Raw genomic sequence first — 26,970 nt, 5'->3', positions numbered from 1 at the left:
CCAGAAAACACTATTTGACTTCCCAATTAATCTTTTTCCATTACTCCAAACAAAATGATGTGTGATCTCAGAAAATATTTTGAACACAATTAATGTAAACATACAGACAGTTTGAAATTGTGAGAACAGAAAAAAAGACCACATAAAATAACATACAAAATTTTATAAAATGAAATGTATTGAAAATTATTTCTTCCAATTTAGCAACAAAATTTTCATACTTCGGTATCTGAATGCAGCATTAAAGAAGACTCACTTACTACTCACTAAAACAAAGCAGCAAAACATTCATTGGAATCAGTTCAACTAACTTCTTCAGAAAATAACACACTTCTTCAGCGTAACAAATCACTCTGCACTATTAGCCTCATCACTCCTGTTTGCAGACTTTCAGATTACATGTATCAAAAGTGCAACAGACATTTTACAGACGATGTCTGACAAAGATAGATTTTGCTTTTCAAAGGCAAAATTTCATATCTAGTGTAACAATACATAAAATGTAATCTTTTTATTGTCCCTTAGGTCACACAATATTAAACTAACATCAAATATTCTCTGTCTGGTTAGCACAGTAGCACACACCGCCTCAGCCATTGCTTCATGCCACACCTATGTTGCAAGAGAGTTCCACTGCCAGTAATTAATTGGTACTAGTGTAATTCTTCTCTCTGCTTTGCACTGCCTCAGCAGAGTGTTGTAATAGTTGTGTTGAAGTGAAAACAAAACAAATCACAAGGATTAATTTCCACCCCACAAACTCCTATACAACCTAAAGAATAAGGAATTTAATATTAATTATATTCTGTTTTATGCGGAGAATTAATCTATTAATACTGTTATAAAATACATGCAAATTTTGATCAGATTTGCGAATCCACCACCAAAGACTGTGTTACCACACAGTACACTGCTTGGTACAATCTCCACACTTTGTAGAAAAAAGTGCTGTCTGTTGCACCCGAGGTACAAAATATCAAATGAAAAGTCAGAATTAATTACAACTTAGAGCATTTAGTCTGAAAACAAGGTGAAACATAACTTAGCATAGTCACTCGTGTCCTGGTCTGTAGCTGAAGTTAATCTTCCATAAACATGATCACAATAACAGAGCCACAACTTAGAGGAGACCTCCATACTCCTGGAGACCTACCAGGTTACTGCCCTTCTGGTCTGCAATGATGTGACCTAATCACTTAGGATTCTAATTGGATCCATTGACTCCAGCAGTATGACTGCTGCATCTCTTGTTATACCCCCACTGTGAGCACTTAGGAGTATGCTGAACTGCTGCCACTGGAGCATTGGTACACAGTGCTCTTACGAGTGGTGACCACACTGTATGACTGCATGGCACAACACTGTCAAATACTGATGAGGAGCTGTTGGTGTTCAAAAATCAAAGTATGTAGCATCTATTATTACATAATTAGTGAAATAAAATGTTATCACTGACAAATTCATACCTAAGGCCTCAATTTTCGTTTTTAAGAGTTGACCTCTGTATCTTGATAGACAAACTGATGATTGTGCAAGCCAATTGTAGCACTGTTAGAAGGTCCATGCATGATAGCATATCTGTTTGCTTTGCAAATATTCCATTGATGATGAATTTACTAGTGTATACCAGACTTGAAGGAATCCTCACAATACATTTCTGAAATAAATTCTCTTTTATTAGGACACACCCATCGGGGCATTCTGGTATGTTTCTTGTTGCTCCTCTAAAATAAGTGGCAAAATACTGAGTTCAACAACACCATTTGAGATTACAACATTCTTCTCCTATTATTGAGCACATTTTTAGTCCCTTGATGTTGAGAGTTGTGACTCTTAATGCTAACTTCCCTTTCACTCTGATGTTTACTTAACTAAGAACTGTGAGATTCATCTTGGGCAACTTTTGGTGCTGTAATCTTCATTGCTACTGTGATTTGACCAGAAAAGTAATTCAAAAATGAAGTAAAATGGTGTCCATATTCACAAATGCTTCTGTTTATTTTCTTTACTATCCAATAACCCCATAAAGAGTACTTGTATAATCGATCTTCCAAACTTTAATAATACTGGAAAGTTGTTGTGAAGGTATTTTAAAATTTTTGCATTTGGTTAGGGGTTTCCAAATGAATACACAACTAAAAGATTAATTATGGAAGTTAATGTAAGGTAACAGAATTTGATAAACTTCACCTAACTGGAGCATAAATGAACTAAAGAAATATAATTAGAAAGCCAATGTGACTGCTCTATAGAATGTTTACACAGCCACTGTCAGAGTTAATGGTGGTCTGGTTCATGTGATGAAACTTCCTGGTAGTTTAAAATAGTGTGCAATATTAGAAGTCGGGCTCAAAACTATGCCCGAGAAAATGCACCACTAAAGAGTTACAGAAATCAAACTTTTGTTACATGGTGCTAAATTATTATTTAGATCATAGTTAATTTTTATGTAAACCGACTTAAATATGTGTAGGATAGAATGGCTTTGGTGTACTATTTGTGTTAACAAACAGGCAAAATCACCACCAAAATCAGAAAAAGAACATTTCAGCTTCCTAGAATATTTGTTCCCTAGTCGTGCTGTCATCATTGAAGAAGACTTTAATCATCCAGCAATTGATTAGAACAAATACAGATTTGTAAGTGGTGCCTGTGACAACACATCTTATGAAGCAATACTACAAGGTTTTTCTGAAAACTACTTACAACAGACAACTCAGAAGCCCCTCCTCACCAAGGTATTAGATTTAATGGCAACAAATGGACCTGCCTTCTGATACTATGAGGTGTGTTTTTTAAGTAAGGTCCATTTTGTTGTAGACACTAGTATTTCATGCAAATACCACAACAAGCACATGTGTCGTGTACCGGCATGCCTCGGGAACGACTGTGCTCAGTTTCAGCTCTGTAGCTAACCTGTACGGTTCTGTTCTGTGCTTTCAAAATGTTTGACCATCAACTCACCTGTTGTATGCAAAGTTTGCTCAGTGATACAGTTTTTGTCAGCAAGGAACCTGTTTGCTGCAGAAATTCATTGACGGATTTATGAAGTTTATGGTGATACTGTTAGGAGTGAAAGCAAAATGCATAAGTGGGTATGAGAATTCAAAGATGGCTGTGACAACGTCTGTGATGAGGACCACTCCAGTTACCTTTCTTTGATTACAGACGATTTGGTGGCTTCAGTTGAAGTGAGGATTCGTGAGAACAGGTGCTTCACAATAACAGGTCTCTCAAATGAATTTCCTGATGTGTTGAGATCAGTGCTTTACAACATTGTTTCTGAATACCTGAAGTTTAGGAAACCATGCTCCTGTTGGTTTAGGAAACCGTGCTCCCGTTGGGTCCCAAAACTCCTAATAGAGGACCACAAAAACCAAATATTTGAGTGTGCGACGAAGTTCTTGACTCATTATCATGAAGGAGGTGACATCTTCTTGAGACAGATCATAACTGGAGACAAAACATGGGTTTCACATATCATGCCTGAATCAAAGCAACAGAGCATGGAATGGAGGCACACACACTCACCTGTAAAGGTGAAGGACAAACAGACTCTGTCCCAGCGCAACATCATGGCACCAGTGTTTTGGGAGAGGCATGGCATTTTGTTGGTTGACTTCATGCAACGAGGAACAACTATCAGTGCAGAAGCATACTGCAAAACTCTGAGAAAGCTACACGGAGTGATTCAAAACAAAATACGCGGCATGCTGACAAAGGGAATTGTCCTCCTCCAAGGCAATGCAAGACCTTGCACTGCAGGTGAGACCTGCAATTTATTGGACAGTTTTGGATAGGAATTTATAAACCACCCACCCTACAGTCCGGATCTTGCACTGAGTGATTACCATCTGTTCCTCCACCTCAAACAACACCTCATGTTACAATGATGATGATGATGACGATGATGATGATGTGAAAATAGCAGTGAACTCTTCGTTATTGGAGCAGGTGGCAAATTTTTATGAAGAGGGTATTTTAAAATTGGTTGAGAGGTATGATACGTGTTTGTTCAAACTTGGCAACTATGTCGAAAAACTGAGTGAAGTATGTACTTTCTGAAAATAAATTTACTTTTTTGAAATAACCTTTTTTGTGTTCTTATGTTCAAATGGACCTTATTTAAAAACCACACCTCATATATTAAATCTGGTATCAGTGACAATGAGTAAGTCATAGCAACAATGATGACCGAGTATAAATGGTATCTAAAGCATGTAGGAGGATATTACACTTCCAGTGAACTTGATAAAAAAAAGAAGTGTCATGTTGTATCACAAGGAAGAGCTCAAAATATACATATTATTTTGAGGTGCAGGTAATGGCAGCCAAGTGACCACATTTTTATAAGAAGGCAAAAAACACAACTCTGGTTGTAGAAAGTTTATTAAAACCATGACTGGTTTCTTGCCAATTTAGATACATCCTCAAGTGATCTAAACAAGGATTATAAATATTAGTAGTCTGCATCATGCGGGATTTATCATATTAGTTTCCTGTCCACACATTGTCCATGTTTTATATCACTTGCGTATTTAAATTTTAATTTATTTTTATGTACAGCACCTCCCCCTCTTTCACACTTCACCATTTAGTGCACTAATCCCACTTTATCTAGCTAGCACTGTTTTACTGTTTTTTTGGATACCATGGCCAAAGCAGTTTTCCTGACACCTGCTTGTACAGGATTCTATATAGTTTGGTGTTCCTTATGGCCATGCCCATATATCCTCCAGCTGATAATATGGTAGTTTTTATTGGTGCTTATATATATTTTTGCATGCTTTGTAGAACTTATTTTATTCACTTCACACCAAACACTCGTTTCATTTTGTTTTAGGGACACTCCCTTTTTATCAATTCAGCAAACATTTCTAGTGAGTTTTAATTTATCAATGGCATGAAGGTTGGGGACAACCTTCAGGACAATGTAGAACAATGTTGTGTACACAATTTGTGTAAGTACCTAAAGCACAAGAATTTTCTTTTCCATATAGCAATATTTACTAAGCAGGAGAACAAATTTGTAAAATATTTTCTTATTTAATCCCTGCTTAGATCACCTATGTATGCACCTAAATTAGCGTGAAAATAATCCTGGTTTAACAAAGACCTGGAAACCTTTACCTATGAGTATGAACATGCGGAGGAACTTTGGTTCAAGTTTAGATGGATTGTTGACCAAGCCTGGAGAGATGTGTAACTAATAATACAGTTAATGATGAGATTACTCTCTCCTCATGCCTTCCCCTTCTCCACAGTCCTATAGTGTACTATCTCTGCAAAGAAACTGCTAAAGAAACAGTGACTGCACAACAGGGTTAAAAAAAAAGCATAAGTCTATTCGTGGATGTTAAGCAAAACATGCTCAAGTGTCAGTTTGTGATGATGCTTTGAATGAATAACATTGCACAGTGTTGTTGAAGGCCTCTCACAAAACTCAAAGAAATTGTAGTCGTGGGTAAACACTGTCAGTGACACCAAAGTTAGTGACACATGAAATGAAAGTAAGGGTAGCAGAGCAAAAACAGAAATGCTAAACTCCCTTTACAAAGAAATAAGCAGGAGTGATTTGATAATTTATCCTTGCCCCATTCCAGATATTAGTGTCAGTGGTGTTGAGAAACAGCTGATATCAGTAAAATCAAATGGGAACCCAAGACTCAATGGAATCCTTATCAGATGATACATTCAGTCACATTAATGTAATCACCTGTAAAACGCCTGAATAACCATCTTTTGCAGCACAGGCCACTACATGAAGGGTAGGGAGAGAGCCAGTGAGGTTCCGGAAGATATCGACTGACAAGTGGAACCATGAAACTTCCTGGCAGATTAAAACTGTGTGCCCGACCGAGACTCGATCTCGGGACCTTTGCCTTTCGCGGGCAAGTGCTCTACCATCTGAGCTACCGAATCACGACTCACGCCCGGTATTCACAGCCTTACTTCTGCCAGTATCTCGTCTCCTAACTTCCAAACTTTACAGAAGCTCTTCTGCGAACCATGCAGAACTAGCACTCCTGAAAGAAAGGATATAGCGGAGACATGGCTTAGCCAAGCCTGGGGGATGTTTCGCTCAGATGGTAGAGCAGTTGCCCGCGAAAGGCAAAGGTCCCGAGATCGAGTCTCGGTCAGGCACACAGTTTTAATCTGCCAGGAAGTTTCATATCATCGTACACTCCGCTGCAGAGTGAAAATCTTATTCTGGAAGTGGAACCATGTTTGACTCCAGTACTGTTTCTTGGTTGAGGATCCATGGCGTGTATAGCCCGTTCAAGGAAGACCCACAGATTCTCGATTGGGTTGAAATTATAGGAGTTTGGTGGCCAGGAGAGTATAGTAAATTCATTCTGGTTCTATTCAAACCATGCACATACATAACAAGCTGTGTAATAACAAGCTGTGTAACATGTTGTGTTATCCTACTGGTAGGTGCCATCCTGCCGAGGAAAATCAGACTGCATGTAGGTGTGGACGTACTGCCCAGGGATAGACACTTTGTTCTGTTGATCCATTGTGCTTTCTGTAATGACAAGATTGCCCAGGGAGTACCACAAAAACATTTCCCGGACCATAATGCTCCCTCTTCCTGCCTGGACCCTTTCAACAATTGTTTGCTTTCAGTTGTTTCATACCGTACATGCCAGTAATCATCTGTCCATTGGAGCATAAAACATGATTCATCTGCAAAGACCACCTATCACCACTCAGTGGACATGCAGTTGTGGTAACTGTGAACAAATTCAACTCTTAATCACTGATGGACAGCAGTCAACATGGCTGCACAAATCAGGCATACGCTGCAGAGGCCCATATACAGCAATGTTTGCTGAATGGTCATTGAAAAGGCACTGTTGGTAGCCCCTTGGTTCACCTGGATGGCCCTTTGCTCAACAGCTGCATGTTTATACACCATTCATCTATACATCATTCATCCCCATCATCTATGGCCTGTGGTACACACAACTGCTCCACTGACAGTTTTGGGTATGTCGTTTTGGCATGTACAGTACACTTTAACCACAGTGGCACACAAACAGTTTAAAAATGTAATTAAACAATGGAAAATCCAGGTAGGAATATTGCAGTGTAGGGAAAGACAGACTGCTACTTACTCTAAAGACATGTCAAGTTGCAGACAGGCACAATTAAGACACTTACATAAAGCTTTCAGCCAGAGCCTTCAACAGTAAAAGAGACACACACCATTCACACATACAAGCAGGCACAGCTCACACATACATGACCACTAACTCCAACATCTTGGGTCAGAATGCAACTATCGCTTGCGATGCAAGCAGGAATCTGGATGAAGTGGGGAAGGGGGAGGGATAGTAGTGTATGGGTGGAGAGAGAGAAGAATCTTGTCTGGTGGAGTGTGCAGGGACTAGACTGCCAACAGATGCAACATCAGGAGATTGTAGGGTAGGAATGTGGGGATAATTACAGGAGCAGAGAACACCTTTTAATTGTGCCTGTCTGCAACTTGATGTGTCTTCTTTACAGTAAGTTTACAAACTTAGCCATTTCAGAAATGCTTCCACCCTTTGCTCAAAAGCCAATGAGTGTGACCTTTTGGATGTCAGACAAATCCCTCCATTTCTGCATTATGATGATGACTTCACTGTTTTCCGCATCATCCCGTCAAGCTTTATGTACCCTCTACTACTATTGCTGTCATCTGTCAGTGGTTACTGTATTTTGGCAGTGGTCATATTGTAGATGGACTGTGTATGTCAAATTAGTGGGTGAGCTATCTAAGCTGCCCTCTTTTAACCATAATATACTGTTGACAGCTTGAACAAATTACTGTTGTGCACAGTAATTGGGAAAGAAAGCACAGGTGACACCAGTCTACAAGAAGGCTTGCAGACATATTCCTCCACAAGGGACTGTGGAGAGGGAGGTGCAATGTGGGGAGGACAGCAGGCACTTAGTCCCTTCTGGAATCTTGGTCACAGATTCCATATTCGTTATAACATTCTCACACTTTTCTGGAAATGGCTGTCTGTGATGCTTCTAAACTCCAGGTTTAGCAATTCCAAGCACAAAGAGAAACATTGTGGCCACAGCAAGCACTGCATAACTTAGGTTTTGTTGTCAATATGTGCAAAGTAAATCATAGCATTTCCTTGGTGCAGCAGTGGATCTTTAGAGAACATTGTCAAAATACACTCAGAGAACCTTTGGACACAGTTCTACATGCAGTCATTGTGTTAGCAATTATACAATCTGTTCATAATGAGTGGATGACATAACATACTGAGGAGACAAGGACTGTATTTATTTAGTCTTAGGTTGTCAAGTCAGTTATATTGGTCAACTGAAGGTTTGTTTCAGCATGTTACCGAGCGAGGTGGCACAGTGTTAGCACACTGGACTCGCATTCGGGAGGACGACGGTTCAATCCCGCGTCCAGCCATCCTGATTTAGGTTTTCCGTGATTTCCCTAAATCGCTCAAGGCAAATGCCAGGATGGTGCCTTTTAAAGGGCATGGCCGACTTCTTTCCCCGTCCTTCCCTAATCCGATGGGACCGATGACCTCGCTGTTTGGTCTCTTCCCCCAAACATCCCAACCCAACCAACCTTCAGCATGTTACTCACATTCATCTTATCAGATGCTGGTCCCGGGTTACATTTTACCCAAGCAATGCAAAAAATGTAGCATTTGAAACACAGCTTTTTTAATCTTTTTATGACCATCAACATTAAAAATAGAAGTCATGAAAATAACAAAATAAATCCATTAGCATGATTGGATATAGAGATGTAAAGATGGTAGCGAAGTAGGATAAGCATTTCTTTTAGATTTTTTCCTGTTTCAGGAGTATTAAACAGGATAACTATTTGTCTATTATTTCTGCTGACGTCCAATAGGATTTATTCAGTGGGTTTGGAAGGTTTTATTCTCTCTCTCTCTCTCTCTCTCTCTCTCTCTCTCTCTCTCTCTCTCTCTTCTCTCTCTCTCTCTCCCTCTCTCTCTCTCTCCCTCTCTCTCTCTCTCTCCCTCTCTCTCTCTGTCTTGGCATCTCTGCTATATGGTGAGTAGCAACTTTCCTTTTCATAATATTTTTACATTCCATCCTGGATTTTCCATTGTTTAACATCAGTTATGTATGAATGAAAATATATTTTGGGAATATTTTTGAACTTTGCAGGTACTAATTAAAAATGCTTTCCCTTTAGGTTTTAAAGTAATCTTAATATTTTTAATGGATATATGTCAAATTGTTCTTGGGCACAACCTATTCACAATCTCATCAACCCAGTAATAGTAAAAATAGTAATTTTAGAATCTTGCCTCTCTTGGATAAATTTCTGTGGATGTCCCCAATTGCAGAAATGATACACAAGACTACTGTTCAATATCAGATTAGATTAGATTAATACTTGTTCCATAGATCATGAATACGACACTTCGTAATGATGTGGAACGTGTCATCTATCTGTTATAGAATCTTAAGACATATTTAGAAGTAAATGTAACGGGGTGTCTCATCAAGAAGGACTTCCTCCATGCCATCTGCAATGGATTTTGAAAACATCAGTCACATGAAACCTACCTTGCACCTGTCTAACATGAAATAATAGAAGCTGTACATCAAGACAGTCTGGTAGATACAGTACATGACTCCAGAAAAGCACTTGACCCTTGATAACACTAATGCTTATTACCAAAACCATGATAATATGACAGGAAAAAATATTTGTGAATGGATTTCCTGGTAAGGGTGATGCAACATGTAATCATGAGCAGTCATCAACAGATGTTGATAGAATTTCAGGCTTCCCCCCAGAAAAGTGTGTTGAGATCCTTGTATCTGATTTATAGTAATGACCTAGCAAACAATATTAATAGTAGCCTCAGAACTTTTGCATATGGTGCAGTTAATTACAAAGAAGTACATAAGAAAAAGCTGCACACATACTCGGTCAGATCTTGATAAGATTTGTAGTGCTGCAAAGACTGACAACTGGCTTCAGATATTCAAAAATTTAAAATTGTGCATATCACAAAATGCAAAAATGTAAAATTCTATGACAACAAACACTTGGGTGAAATGTAATAATCACATATGCTCAGCTGTGGGTAAAGCTGATAGTGGTCTTCAGTTCATGAGTAGGATACTGGTAAATAACGTCAGGATGCTTACTAAATAAGATTAAGAGGGAGTACTGAATTCATACAAAGAAGAAAGCACAAATGGTGGTAAGTTTGTTTTACTTATGATAGCATCTCATGGAGATAATCCTGAACTGGCACACATTTGAAAATAGATCCAAGTTTTCCACTGACAAGAATGCTTACAGATTTTCAAGAACCAGTATAAAGTGAAAAATCCACTGTGCCATCCCCATTATATCTGTAAAAGCAAAATTTGTCCACATGGTGCATAGAGGTATTGAAGCAATTGTGTCTCTCCCACACTCCCCCTACAGTAATGAAATGCAACAAAACTTAATAATGGTGCTATGGGAAAGAACTGTTTGCCATATCTTCAGTAGTTTAAAGTGAATGGCTGTATATATTGATTGATTTACATTGGTTGGTGTTCATTAAAACTGATGCATCATAATTCAGCATAAATAAATTATTCTACAGAAAAAGTGGAGACTTGACTGATCCTACTGTGGAATGTCTGCCAGAACAACAGATAAAAATTTTATTGATATCAGCATCATATCTTTCAAAAGCTAAATAAAACAATAAAACACAGGAGACATCACACTGCAGCTCCAAATTGTTTTTGCTCTCATGAAATTCTCTCCTTCTCTGGTAGCTGAATCACGTGGTACATGTTTGTCTTCAATTAAATATAACAAAAACCAGTAATTTACTTCACTATCAACTTTATAAAAAGGTATTCTCACAAAATATTGGTATCTTCATATCAGATACCTTGGACAACACAAAATACATCATTTGTGAAACATTCTTTCCCTCACTCCCCATGATGAGGTGCTGTTGCACAGTCTCATTAGCATTTGTAGTCAAGCCCGAGCCCCACACATGGGCCCTGTCTCTGACTGCTGTGCCTGAAAGCTTAAACATTTAACAGTCCTTTCATTGTGCCTTAATGTAACTCAGCACCACCTCCATGTGGTGAGAGCCAAGCTATCCTTTCCATAATATTGTTGTAATAAAAGTTTGTTTATATTAACATACCTTGCTGAGTTGATGTCTTCCATCAGTCAGGTTTGTAAAGAGCTCCAAAAACTTAGTCATCTGCTTACCAGTCACATGAACACAGATTTACCTGAAAGACTTACTTAACCCTTTTATGGGCCATGGGGATATGCTTCCCATTAACTATACAGTATTTCTTTACAGCATTTATGGGAATGCACGTTATCACTTCTCTTTGCCACTTTCATCTAATGGTCGTCTGCTCCAACCAGCTGTCATTTCTGGATGCTGTAAAACGTAGCTTCTTGGGCTGTGAGAAGTATAAATCCTACCAAGTGAGTGTTTTAAGGGTTCTTGAGAACCATTCTTACAACCAAAGTAGTTTCTGAAAGCAGCTTAGAAAGTATATTTACCACAAAATTAATGTCTTTTGTGGTCCTGAGGAAACATACTACCACCAACTTTGGGGTATCCCAAAGCTTTCGATTGATTGATTGATTAATTTCTTTATTAATCCATGTAACAATTTACATTGTGTAGATTTAGTCATCAAAATCATATACAATACAATATACCTACAATTTATACACACAAAATTAATATTTACACACATATTTAAGGTATCTTACATTAGTTTTATATCCTTATGTAATTTTCTTATAGTACTGTACAATTCTGAATTTCATATTATAATTATTTCCTCATGTATTACAATGAAAGCTACTTTAATTACACTATGTGTTTTAATTCAGATAGTCCATTACTGTGTAATAACTTTTATGTAATAAATTTTTTTTTACTTTTGTTTTGAACTGTCCAATTGTGTCAATATCTTTTACATTTTGGGGCAATTTATTATATAATTTTACAGCATTGTACAACAAGCTCTGCTGAGTTTTAACTTTATTTCTCCTCTCTTGGTGCACATTGTATTGGTTTCTAGTTTCATAGCTGTGTACTAAAGAATTTTTAATATAGCAGTCAATATTTTTTACATTCATAATACTTTGAAAAATGTATTCACAGGGGACAGTTAAGATTTCCAGCTTTTGGTTTTCATACGAATTGCTCTTTTCTCTAATTTGAAAACTATTTGAATATTTTTACAGTTGACTCCCCAAAATATTATTCCATAGGTAATAGCAGAGTGGATATAAGAAAAATATACAGATCTGACACATGTAGTATCACACACTGCAGTCAGAATTCTAAGAGCGTAGCATGCTGTAGCGATTCTGTTACTAAGTATTTAAATATGTTCTTCTCACTTTGACTGACTGTCAACATACATACCAAGAAATTTAGTGTAGTCTACACATTCTATAGTTTCATTGTTTAAGTTAAAGTTGTTATAGTGTGTTTTTTTGCAGACATAGAAGTTAACAGCACATTTTTTTTCAGTGTTAGTTTATTATTGGATGCCCACTCATGTACACTGTTTAGTGTTTGTTCAGCTTTTTCTTTCAGTGCATCTGGTGATTTGACACTGATTACAATCTTTGAGTCATCTGCAAACAATATTGTTTGTCCATGCTTGATGCTCTGTGGGAAGACATTCATGTAAATGAGGAATAGTATTGGGCCAAGGACACTACCCTGTGGGACACCTATATTTACATAATTTGGATCTGAAGTATACTTTACAATATAGTTTGAGCAACTTGAACTACGTGAGATTTCAGTTATCTGTCTTCTATTTTTTAGATATGACTGGAACCACTTTTTCACAAGTCCCCTTAGTCCCAGTTCATCTAACTTATTAAACAATGTGTTGTGGTCTACTGTATCAAACGCTTTAGTTAGATCAAGAAATATACCTGTTGTGTAATTCCGTTAATCTAATGCTTCTAGAATGTGTTTTGTGAGGTGTGCTGTGGCTGATTCTGTGCTTTTCCCTGATCGAAATCCAAACTGGTCAACAGACAGTAAGTTGTATTTATTCAAATAAGTCATTATCCTATCTTTCATAATAGTTTCTAATATTTTTGCATAGCATGAGAGTAGAGAATGTGGCCTATAATTTTCAGTTTTTCCTGCATCACCTTTTTTGAAGAGAGGTAGTAATTTAGCATATTTTAAATAGTCTGGAAATTAGCCCTGCTTGAAGGATTGGTTTATAATATCAACTAAAGGTGGAAGTAGGCTTTTGATACAGTCCTTAATTATAAAAATGGGGACTTCATCCAGACTAACTGAGTTTTTGTTTTTCAGTTTGCTGACTGCTCTTTTAGACTGCTTCTCTTGTTGTAGGGAATAACACCATTGAGTGTGATGCAGCATTATTTGGCCTTTTGACCTGAGGGGCTGTTAGAAAATTTTCCTGTAATTTTATTCCTATGCTACTAAAATAGTCATTTATATAGTTTGCCAAATATATTGGGTCTTCTATTAGAGTCCCTTCCTCTTTGATTTTCAAGTTTGATAGATTCATTTTCCTGGTACCAGTTTACTGCTTTACAATCTTCCATACTGCCTTATTTTTGTTTTGAGCAGAGAGCACCAGTTTGGAGTTATGAGCTCTCTTTGCTGCAACCAATATTTTCATGTATGTTTTCCTATATCTTCTATAAAAGAGTGAGAAAGCAGGTTTAGTTTGACTGTGTTTAATGGAGCTCAGGTACTTTAGTGTTTCAGATGATTTTTTTATGCCTTTTATGGCCCAATTGTTTTTCTCTGCTGTTGATAATGGACATAACACTTTTGGAAATATTTCTTCAAAATTTAATTTAAACACTCTCATGAAGTTTTTGAATTTTTCATTTGCATCTACCTCTGAGTATAGTGAGTCCCATGTTTGTCCTGCTGTCTGTTTGGTAAACTCATATCTATTTTGTTTAGAAAAAAATCGTCTGTAAATATGCATTTTCTTTGTTTCTTCTGGAGCCACTTTTATATTAATGATTTGACCTGAGTGATCAGATAATCATAGCTCTGCTACCACCACTGTGAAAGAAAACTGTGAATGCCTGATCAACAGCTGTCTTTGAGTATTTTGTTATTCTTGTTGCACTGTTAACCATTGGAACTAGATTGAAACTTTGAGCAAGACTTAGTAATGAGTCCTATGTAGCATCAGGATTCAGTTTATCTACATTTAGGTCTCCACATATGAGAATGTGGTTCTTTGGAGTGGATATCTTGTCAAGAACATGATTAAGTTTGGAGAAAAAGATGTTGAAGTCTCCACTAGGAGATCTGTATATACATAAGATAATCAAATTCCTACACCTGTATTGGTCCCTGATTTCAACTGCTGCCAGTTCAAAATGTTGCTCTTCACTGATTACACCTAAATCCCTTCTGGTATTATACTGATAATTTTGTTTTACATAAATACAACACCCTCCACACTTCATAGAAGTCCTACAGTATGCGCATGCTAAGTTATAAGACTGCAACACTAACTGATTAATTTCAGCCTCATTGCACCAATGCTCAGTGAGACAAACAACTGAGCACTCTGTAGACTCCAGCTCCTCTTCTAGCTGTTGGGTCTTATTTGCTAGGGAACATATATTTTGGTGAACAACTGTTAAGTAGTTTTTGCCAACACTATTTGCATTCCCATTGTATTTTCATTTTGATATCATTCTGTGTTTGTTCAACTGCTTCCTTATTATGATTACACTCATGTTTTTTGTTTGCATATGGTATTCTTAGCTCTTCGGGGATACATCTTTCCACATATGTATGTTCCTGACATTTTGTTGTAATACACTGTACCAGATGTATTAAAAACAACTACCACAATTAGTTTCTGTTTGTCATGGGATTGCTACTGTTGTCAAGATACATTGCTTTGCTTCTGCAATATATGTTATTGTGACCTGTATCAGTTCACAATTTTATTATGTGATAAACAAAGTTTCTAAGATTGTTTTCACTTTCTGGTAAGTAAACTTAAATATAGATAACAAATGTAATTTGAAAATTAGTTTATCATTTACTGCTTGTCTCACAAACATTCTTTTCTTTTTTGCAAAAATGTCAACTAATCACTTATATACAAAGAAATATGCACCAGATGAAGCATTGAAGTTGCTATTTTCACTGCATACTGAACCTAAAATTCATGAAACAAAGTGATGAAGGTACAGAGGATGAATTCATTTCAGTCATTGTGCAGGTTCCACAGGCTGATATCAAGAATATAGTAATCATTTCTTGTACAATGAACAGAGATTTCTAGCAATGGTACCATAAGTGCAGAAGAACTGTTGGCAAAAGTGGAACAGTCAGATGACACCACTGTTTTCTAATTGCTTAACGTTGTTACTTAAGAACCAGCAGTCAACTGCACATTGAAAAAACACAGCAGAGAGATAGATTACTTCCTTTCTTTATTTTCCACGTAGATGCTAGAGCACTTGGTTCAGTAGATGAATCTGTATCAAGAGCAACTGAAACAAAAATGGCTGTATGATCATACCATAAATGAGGTGACAAATTGTTGTGTTGCCAAGAGTAATGCACTACTGGAGTTCAAAAATGCTTTTGATCAGCTTTAATTATCAAAGCCTGTACATGCAAACATTTCAAGAAGATATATGAAACTAGTGAAAAAAAAAAATGACGATAGACTCAATCCTCCAAGTGACATCAAAATCATGATAAACTTCCTAAGGTCAGACCTCTTATAACCACAGGCAATGTGTGCTAGTAACTGATTACAGTTAAAGGCAAGATGCATTTGTTTTACATTTAAACATTCTTGGAATATATTTTTTTCTACAATTTCAGTTGTGGCCAGACTTCATATTTGTAAAATGTACTGTTAACCTGGTGACCTGTTTGGAAGGCCACAGGGGCTGGTCAGCTACAGGCTACACTCTTATAGCTTCCCAGCAACAGTGACTGACAGTGCACACTCACTCCTTGGCAAGGTTTATCCCCTCTCTTGCTTCTGCTGGCTCGCTGTGCAGTGTTACAGGTGGTAGATAATCATGCAGCACCTATGATTCTCCAGATCTTCTAAAGACATGTGTGTTACTGTTTCAAGTGCTACGGTGCTCAAAGTGTTGAATGTAAATCAGGGTACACATTTTAGTGTTTCATAGTGTTTTTGATGTATTATTGTTCATTCATTATAGTTTTAGTGAAAGGTATATTTTTAATCATTTTTCATTAGTTTTTGTTTAAGAGTGAAGTTGCGTTGCTGAAGCAATATGGATGAAGCAGTGGGCTCCTCAAGAGATATGATCATATCAGACTGTAAATGTGTGCTGAAAAGTCTGTGCAAGCATCCATTTTGAGGACAAAGTTTTAAAGGGGAAACTGATGTGATCAAACATGGGTGTTTTACACCAGATCTTCCTATTTAACTATAACAACTAAAAATTGTCGGCCATTTTCAATAATCGTGATACTCCTCTTAGAAATGGTTGTGTGGCTCTAAAGAGAGACAAAAATTGTGCCATTCGCTATGTGTTTTGTTCTCTTCTGATGTGTTGTGGACAAGAAATGGTGTGAGTGACATGAACTATTTCAGCAAATTACGGACACAGCACTAAAGTTTGAAGGACCATATTACATCTATGTGGATACTCATTAAATTTGGCAGTACAAGGATAGATCTTCGGCTGGACATCATTTTTGATATTAAATGTTCAGAAGCATAATGAACAAGTGAAGAAAAATTCACATGGTGGACTGACATGTTGAATAATCATGTCTTCTGCCAGTTCTTTGCACTTGCAGAAGACCCGATTATTCAACATGTCAACATATTGCTGGGAAAGCCTGTTTAATTGGAGTCAAGTTTCCTAGCTGCACAAGAACACAGTGAAACAGAACACAGTGATGATCAGATAAATCATGTTGAACTGTTACACTTAATGGCACAAGAGGATGAACATCTATCAAATCACTAGCAGGTTTCAGCTCTTTTTCAAGCTATCTTAAGTGACTTATAAAAAGACCTCAGTAATTCAAAAGGTGAAATCATTTTAACCCTTCCTGCAACCAGTGCTTCAGCAGAAAGATCATTTTTGGCACTGAAGAGAATCAAAACTTATCTTCAAAATATACAGTTGCATACCAAACTTTCTCACCTTGCTTCACTGTCTATAGAAAAACGATTGCTCAAGCCTGTGAAACAACAGACATCATTCTATAAATCTGTGATTAATGTTTTTGACAAGAAGGATTGCAGAACTGATATCAATTATACCTAAAACTGAGAGTACCAAAATTTTTAATATCATCCTTCTTCATGCAGACATTTCTGAGTATCCGATACAGCTCAACAGGCCTAATCTTTGAGGCTGGGCCTTGTACTGTAATAGATGAAAATGACATTATTTAGTGTAATACTAGGGCATGATGTGATACAATAAATGATAACTGTAAACAATAACATAATAATAATTACAACAGTATTGTTACTTCTAACAATTTTTTGAAACTGATTCCAGTTACCTCATACCTCACCACTGCTTATAACCTTCCTGAATAACAAAATTTGTAAGCCACAAACTGGTAGTAAGGTACAGGCTGTGTATGGAAGCATGATACCTTTCATGGGATGGATATCACTCAAGAAGTACATGCCTCTGAAGCCAATCAAATGAGGATACAAAGTCTGGCATTTAGCACTCAGACAAGCTATGTCGCAAAATTGGTATTTACACAGGAAAACTGGATGAAGGATCTCCAGAAAATTCTAGGGGAGAACATTAACATGACCCAAGGTCTGAAACATAGTGACAGTGAGGTAGCATATGACAACGTCTTTACCACTGTGGATCATTGGAATAAGAGAATTTCAGTTCCAATGCAAACATGGTATTGCACCTTTAAAATGAATGGACCACAAACCTGTCACTATTTTGACAACTTAAGACAATCCTAGAGAAACAACATTCATGTCAAGGAAGAATAAGGATTTTACTACCAGCAATATTACTTGTCCAATAGCCGTAGCAACATACAATAATATAATGGGTGGTGTGGATCACTTCAATTAACTTGCACAAGATTATGCAGTATGTCAATGTTCTCGTAAGTGGTGGCATCAGATTCTCTACTTCCTGATAGATGTGCCAATTGGAAATGTCTTTATAAAGCACAGAATGAATAAAGAACAAGAAAGGTATGAAGATCATTGAACTTTTGATTACGAATCCCAAAACATTTTATAGATGGATTCACACCCTGCACAAAAGCTGTCCAGTCACCATTGTAACCAAGAAGAACACTGTGCCAGATTATGTATGACTGGTGAAGGTAGATCACATGCTTGTATGGAAAAAAAGTGGGAAATCCATTGACCATTATAGTTCCCTGGTGATACATGTGAAGTGGATGCTCAGGTGAGATACATCAAACAACACCTTATAATCAGGAGTTCATTCATTCACCTTTTTACACAAGTAAGGCTAACAAAGAACTGGATGGTGGAACTACACATAGATAATGGTTTTCTTGGTTCAAAGATGATGCTCAGATCGATACTGGTGTCGACCTCATCGGCGCCACATATGTATCACCATAATTTTCGGTCCTAAATCACAAAAATATAGGCAATTAATCACAAATCAAATAAGATACCAAAAATTTGTTTTAACTGATTCACCATCAAAAATGTATCCATGAAAAAGTTAAACAAAATTCTGTATAACTGATCAGCACTACGCATCTGCACATGAGAAACACACCTGCAAATTCTTCTAAGTTTAGAATGCTGGTAAGAGTAGTTCTACCAACCACTGTGTTTCACATCAGTATGTGTCACATAATTGGATTAAAAAAAACCTACTCACCATGTGGCAGCGTGAAAGTTAAGAAAATGCGCAAACTTTTGCAGCCAGTGACTACTTCTGGCAGGAGGATTCAAGGTGAAGGTTGAGTGAAAAGGACTGGTGAGGTTTAGAAAATGGAGAGAGTAACAGAAAACTCACTTGGAACTCCCTAATCAGGGAGACTTACTGGATAGGATGAGGAGGAAAGACTAATTGTTGGGCACTGCACCTTTGAACAGGTTTTTAAAACTCATCTGGCACAGTCACCAACAATCTGCCTTTCCTTTTCAATCTCTCCAGTAAATCCCCCCTGTTACAATGTTCTGAGCGACTTTTTCATAAATCTCCCCATTTCCTAAACCTCACCAGTCCTTCCCCTTCTTTCCCTTCTGCAGAAGGTGCCACTGGCTCTGAAAACTTGCACAACTTTCATGTGGGTTTTTTCCTGCTACCAGTTGGTGAGTAGATTTTTTTTTCTCTGTCAGAGTATATTTTCATAAACCGATTATCTGTATTGATCCAGCAGTAGATGTCACCAACACAGTGTTATAGAGCATCACCTACACACAGAGGAGCCCATGACTCGCTTCTTATGTCCAACTGATCTGTCAGCTTTCTTCTGAATTTTGCAGAGTCCAAGCATCTCATGAAATTGTTTGAATATTGAGACTGGGTGTTCCTTCTTGTATTCAGACTGGGACAAGCATACTACAATACTCATGATTCGGCACAAACATTCCCAAAACTAATAATGCCAGTATTTAACATCAGGGCAAAAAATTTCTTCTGCATATTATACATGATGTAAAGCTACTGTTACTTGTGATGTTACATTTACCTGATAAAACATGAAGCACAGACAGAGTTAGCAAAAGAATCAAATTTGCTAAGAAAGCTGCAGTGTTCTCCAATTCACTTATTCCAGGCTAAATTTATAATTTTTAACTATGTTGTTCACTAGTTAATTAATGTTATTTTATGTGCATGGATGGTAAAGAAACACATAGAAAGAAACTTTCTTTCTTCTGTATGAAAACATTTTACAACACCATCTGAAGTATGAATCACACATGAAATGTGGATTTAAGTAATATAATTATGGATAGTATGAATTACATGATGAAATCTATACCTACCAGTAATGTGCTTATATGGTTTTATTTTGCAATTGTAAAAAATGATGGATAAATGTCAGTGACTGGAATAAAGCTTGTAGGTAGTTTTACATAAGTATCTCTCATTTTGCAATCAGCAGAGATCTGAACAAACTTGTTTTTTTACAGTGGCATTGTGCAACGTGTACGCCTGGGTGATGTTGACTTAACAACACCAAGCGATGATGAAGCTGTGCAGGTGATTGATGTTGAATGGGTAATCCCACATCCTCTCTATGAACGAAAGTTCAAGTTCCATGATGTGGCTGTCCTCCATTTGGACACACCAGCCGAACTTAGCTCACGTGTTCGGCCTACTTGCTTGAATACATTAAGACAGCTGCCAACAAATCACGCAATTATAACAGGATTTGGAGCTGAAAGTTTTCAATCAACAGATTATGGTAGGTTAATGCATTTAAAATGCTTATACCAGTGAAGGAATGTGGTTACTCACCATATAGCACAGATGCTGAGTCGCGATAGGTACAACAAAAAGATTCACACAATTATAGCTTCCAGCCATTAAGGGCTTTGTCAGCAGTAGACACACAAACACACACACACACACACACACACACACACACACACACACACACACACACACACACATGTCTGCAGTCTCAGAGAACTGAAACCACACTGTGAGCAGCAGCACCAGTGCATGATGGGAGTAACGACTGGGTGGGGGTAAGGAGGAGGATGGGGTGGGGAGGAGGAGGGGGAGGGATAGTATGGTGGGATTGGTGGACAGTGAAGTGTTGCAGTTTAGACAGAGGGTAGGAGAGAAGGTGTGGAGGGGGAAGGAGGTAAATAGGAGAAGGAGAGAAATAAAAAGAAATTAAAAGACTAGGTGTGGCAGTCAAATGACAGCAGTGTGGTGCTGGAATGGGAACAGGGAGGGGGCTGGGTGGGTGAGGACAGGGACTAATGAAGGATGAGGCCAGAAGGGTTATGGGAATGTAGGATGTATTGCAGGGAAAGTTCCCATTTGCACAATTCAGAAAATCTGGTGTTGGTGGGAACGATCCATATGGCGCAGGCTGTGAAAAAGTCATTGAGATGAGGGATAACATGTTTGGCAGCGTGTTCAGCAACAGGGTGATCCACCTGTGTTTTTTTTTTTTTTTTTTTTTTTTTGGCCACAGTTTGTCAGTGACCATTCATGCAGACAGACAGCTTGTTGGTTGTCATGCCTACACAGAATGCAGCACAGTGGTTGCAGCTTAGCTTGTAAATCACATGACTGGTTTCAAAGGTAGTCCTGCCTTTGATGGGATAGGTGATGTTAGTGACCGGAGTGGAGTAGGTGGTGGTAGGAGGATGTATGGGACAGGTCTTGCATCTAGGTCTATTACAGGAATATGAGCCATGAGGTACGGGATTTGGAGCAGGGGTTGTGTAATGATGGACGAGCATATTGTGTAGGTTTGGTGGACAGTGGAATACCACAGTAGGAGGGGTGGGAAGGATAGTGGGCAGGACATTTCTCATTTCAGGGCACAGCAAGAGGTAATTGAAATCCTGGCGGAGAATGTAATTCAGTTGCTCCAGTCCCAGATGGTACTGAGATAAGAGGGGAATGCTCCTCTGTGGCCGGACTGTGGGACTTTGTTAGGTGGTGGCAGGCTGGAAAGATAAGGCACGGGAGATTATTTTTTGTACGAGGATGGGAGGATAACTATGGTCAGTGAATGCTACAGTGAGACCTCGGTGTATTTAGAGAGGGACTGCTCATCACTGCAGATGCGATTGAGGTTCTGGAGGAATGTGAATAAGGTGTCCTCACCTTCAATAGAGATAGCAAAGATGCCAACAACGAATCTGAACCAGGTGAGGGGTTTAGGATTCTGGGTTTTCAGGAAGGATTCCTCTAGATGGCTCATGAATAGGTTAGCATAGGATGGGCCATGTGGGTGCCCATAGCCGTAACATGGATTTGTATGTAGGTAATGCCTTCAAATGAGGAGTAATTATGGGCGAGGATATAGTTGGTCATGGAGACCAGGAAGGAGGTTGTTGGTCTGGAATCCATAGGGCATCTGGAAAGGTAGTGTTCGATAGCAGTAAGGCCATGGGCATTAGGAATGTTAGTGTACAGGGAAGTGGCATCAGTAGTGATGAGCAGGGCACCATGTGGTAAAGGGACAGGAACTGTGGAGAGTCAGTTGAGGAAATGGTTGGTATCTTTTATATAGGAGGATAGGTTCCATGTAATAGGTTGAAGGTGTTGGACTACAAGAACAGAAATTGTCTCGTGGTGGCACAGTAAGCAGCCACACTGGAGCGTCCTGGGTGGTTGAGTTTAATGTACTTTAGGAAGCATGTAGAAGGTGGGAGTGCGGGGTGTGGTAGCGGCAAGTAGAGAGATGAACTCTGGAGAGAGGTTCTGGGATGGGCCTAAGGATTTGAATCCTGCTCGATTATTGTAATGGGATCACAGTGGCATGGTTTGTAGGTGGAAGTATCTGACAGCTGATGGAGTCCTTCTGCCACATAATACTTGCAGTTCAAAGCAATGGTGGTGGAGCCTTTGTCTTGAAACATCCATCATGGATTTTCGATTTTTGCCTGACGGCTTTTCTTCAATCCTAACCCTGTGCTGTTTTCCTTTGTAACAACTTTCTTTTGGATCGCTATACTCAATGTCCATCCTTCTTTCTTTTCTTTCCTGTGTTTCTCTTGTTGCCTTACGAACCATACTGCACTGCACACTGTATCAAATGTCTCGACTGCACGCAACAGATGACCTCAATACCACACTGATTAGAATCTGATGTCCCACATTACTCCCACCAATATAATGAAGCCCTTATCTTCAAACTGATTAAGCTCCCTGTGTCAGTTCCCATATTTTTGCATGTTATTTCCTGCACTTTTCCAGTGCCACACTATCTTATATCTCTACCTATGAACCCCTCCCCGCACCCCACACTTTCTAATTTATACCCCTGTTCACATCCACTAAATCCACCTCATCCAGTCACATCTGCCACCCTTCTTCTTTATGCTTATCCCCCATCAAACCTGCTAACCACAGTAATATGCATATATTTATTAATGATTAGTTATTCTCTACTTTGACCCTTGTGACTTCTCACCAATTTCAGTGTCTTCGCCTTCCACCATCATAGTCTTCCTCAGATTTTCTTGTTTTTCCCCCTTGTGCATCCATTTAGTCCTTTTTGTACTTTTCGCAGGTATTTGGGCGTATTTTGCATAATTTTTCGGATGTAAGTCGACTTTAAGTAATTTTTCGCATTTTTTGCATCACCATGGATTCTTGCTCCTACCATCTGTGTCAATACAGAAAAGTTTCCTTATCCCTAGTCAGATCCCAGTCCCACATATTGTTCCTCCATTGTTGCTTGTCTCATGAAATACCCCCTAATGGCCTTACCATCAAATTACCCATCTCTGCTTGCCACCCCTCCTTCCACAATGACCTCCACCTGTTCAGATTCCACCAATCCTTAGCCCTTACCAACATAGTCCTGTGGAACCATATCAACCAAGCCCAATCCTCCTTGCAGTACCTTCTCTCCATCCGCAAAATTCTCCTACTGTGTAATCCCAATTTCCAGGAACCCATAACATACATTGAAACTTTTGCCCTGCAGGAACTTGAGCAACATGCACAACGCCACCTCAGAAAGTTCTCCATCCTGCTCACTTCCTACTCCTGCCTTGGAGTACCACTGTCCACCCCTTCTAAAACAAACTCCAAACCTCCCCCACACCCCCTCTTAGCTGACAAACGTCTCGCAGACCTACTACACTTACCCCAACCTCCAAAACTCCCTCCCACCACCACACACAACATAGAACCCAGAACCTAAACAGAACTGCAACACAGTTATGAACCTTTCCTCCAGAAGCCTTAGTCCCACAGAAATATCAGTCCTTTCCAAAGGTCCTCACCTTTTGCCCCACTTCCAAATTCAACCATGCAGGACTTGTTAAAGATCTTCTCTCCTTCTCCTGGTCCCTACAGTGGAAGCACTTTTTTGCCACCAACCTGACCTATCAGACTCAACCAAAGATCAATATTGAACCTTGCCTAACTCAGTTCACTCCTCCATCCAACTGTGATCCACGTCCACTGCTTCCAAACCACCCCTTGTTAACTTTCCAGAATTTCTTTACCTTGAACCTTGCTTCACCATCATTCCCCAAATCCCCCAACATACAAACTAACCTTACATCCTCAGTAAGAACTGCAGTCCACCATCTAAAAATTGATCCTGACCTTATAATCCTACCTGCAGACAAAGGCTCCATGACTGTTGTTTTGTACCACAAGGATTACATGGCAGGATGACTCCATCAGCTGTCAGATACTTCCACCTACAAACCATGCCACTGTGATCCCAATCCAGTAATCCAGCAGGCTCTCCAGTTACTACTTAAAGCCTTATGCCCAACTCAGAACCTCTCTCCAGAGTCATATCTCTCAACTTACCCCTACCACTACTCGCACTCCCACCTTCTACATGCTTCCTAAAGTCCACAGTGGCTGGTTACTGTGCCCCCACTGAGAGAATCTCTGTTCTCGTATACCAACACCTTCAAATTATTACCCAGAACCTGTCCTCCTATATAAAATATGCCAAATACTTCCTCGACCGACTCTCCACAGTTCCTGTCCCTTTACCACATGGTGCCCTGCTCGTCACTATTGATGCCATCTCCCTGTAAACTAACATTCCTAATGCCCATGGCTTTACTACTATTGAACACTTCCTTTCCAGACACCCTATGGATTCCAAACCCTCCTTCCTAGTCTCCATGACCAACTATATCCTCACCCACAATTACTTCACCTTTGAAGGGATTACCTACAAACAAATCCACAGTACAGCTATGGGCACCCACATGGCACCATCCTATGCTAACCTATGCATGGGCCATCTAGAGGAATCCTTCCTGAAAACCCAGAATCCTAAACCCCTCACCTGGTTCAGATTCATTGATGGCATCTTTGCTATCTGAATCAAAGGTAAGGACAACCTATCCACATTCCTCCAGAAACTCAACTTCTTCCCCATTTGCTTCACCTGGTCCTACTCAACCCAACAAGCCACCTTCCTAGACGTTGACCTCCACCTCAGAGATTTATACCCAATACCTCCGTCCATATCAAACCTAACCACCAGAAATACCTAAACTTCGACAGCTGCCACCTATTCCATACCAAGAAGTCTCTTCCAAACAGCCTAGCTACCTATGGCCGTTGCATCTGCAGTGACGAGCAGTCCCTCTCTAAATACACCGAGGGTCTCACTGAAACCTTCACTGACCATAGTTATCCTCCCATCCTTGTACAAAAAATCGTTCCAGTCTCCCACCACCTCCAAAAGTCCCACAGTCTGGCCACAGAGGAGCATTCCCTTCTTAACTCAGTACCATATGGGACTGGAACAACTGAATTACATTCTCCACCAGGGTTTCGATTACCACTCATTGTGCCCTCAAATGAGAAATGTCCTGCCCGCTATCCTTCCCACCCCTCCTACTGTGGTATTCCACTGTCCACCAAACCTATAAAGTATACTTGTCCATCCTTAGACAACCCCTGCTCCCAATCCCTTACCTCATGGCTCATATTCCTGTAATACACCTAGATGCAAGACCTGTCCTGGACATCTTCTTACCACCACCTACTCCACTCCGGTCACTAACATCATCTATCCCACCAAAGGCAGGGCTACCTTTGAAACCAATCATGTGATTTACAAGCTAAGCTGAAACCACTGTGCTGCATTCTGTGTAGGCATGACAACCAACAAGCTGTCTGTCTGCATGAATGGTCACTAAAAAAAAAAAAAAAAAACCAGCCTCCCCAGCTCTTTTGTGGATGTGTGTCACATGTGAAATGCATGGGGCTCTGAGATATTGCAGCCCTTCTTATCTCTTGGCTGCATTCCCTTCCCTATATACACTTTTTCCCATCATAGCTCTTACATCTCCAGCTTCTTCTCCCTCCAGCTTCCTCATCCTCCCTCAGAGTTTCCCTTTGCTATGACTTCCACTATTCCTTTGTGGTCTAGCTAGTCTTGTACTTCCACTATCGTTTTTTTTTTACTCTGGTCTCCCTTGGGGTTTGATCTCCCTTTCTGAACTCTTTCCATAGTCTGAGTCATTTGGGCAGAACTACCTCTCTAGCATCTCTGATGTGGGTTCCTCTCCTTTCCCACCATAGACCCCAACCTCCACTGGGTCACCAGCATGGTGGCTGGTCAATGCGGTAGGCTGTTATGACATACCAATCTATCTGAACCTGCTGACAACACAGGATTCACTCTTCTGGTACTTGAGCTGTCACTCTCTTGTGTATGCGCAGGAGTGGTTGCTCACCGTTTTAGGGCATTGGAACTCCAGGCAATGACCACCATGACAGGCAGTCCTTGCTGCCATTGGGTGGTGCTGACAAGGTCAGCACTTGATATGAAGGGGTGGTACCAGGATGGATACTCTTTGCAACAAGTGTGCTAACTCCATACTTCTGGCCACTCTCCTGCAGCTGCCTCTTCATTCTTTGCTCCTACTTTTAGTTCTTTGGCCTTTTCCACCCCGACCACCCCCTGGTGGGAGGGCCAGGCCCACCACATTTGGACAAAACCATTTCCCTGTTACTTGGTTTGTTCCAGGAGAGATGGGAAGACTTTTCCCACAACAAAACCAAACTTTTTTTGCAGAACACATTGTAGACAAATTTGGTGAAGTTGACTTCCTTAGTAATATACAATCTGGTTCCCTACTGATTAAAACCTCTTCTGCCAGTCAGCTCCCCTTTGTGCTTGTGAGCACTTAGGAGACATCCCAGTGAGCATTACTCCTTACCAATTCTTAAATATGACCCAGGGCACTATTTTGTACAGGGACCTCCTCCCTCAATCTGATGAGAAACCTGGGACTCATCTACCATTGCACTGTATTTAT

The 26,970-nt window shown here is 39.4% G+C and overlaps 1 protein-coding gene across 1 annotated transcript in view; it reads left to right on the top strand.

The window, feature by feature from the left end:
- Positions 1-26,970, top strand: part of LOC126335020 (serine protease snake-like) — a 126,540-nt gene that overhangs the window by 55,958 nt on the left and 43,612 nt on the right. The window contains exon 5 of the mRNA XM_049997858.1: positions 20,158-20,432. Coding sequence (XP_049853815.1) covers positions 20,158-20,432 — 275 coding nt within the window. The remainder of the gene's footprint in view (positions 1-20,157; positions 20,433-26,970) is intronic.

Source organism: Schistocerca gregaria, chromosome 1, assembly GCF_023897955.1.
Source record: "Schistocerca gregaria isolate iqSchGreg1 chromosome 1, iqSchGreg1.2, whole genome shotgun sequence".
NCBI lineage: Eukaryota > Metazoa > Arthropoda > Insecta > Orthoptera > Acrididae > Schistocerca > Schistocerca gregaria.
This window is presented reverse-complemented; position numbering and strand designations above follow the sequence as displayed.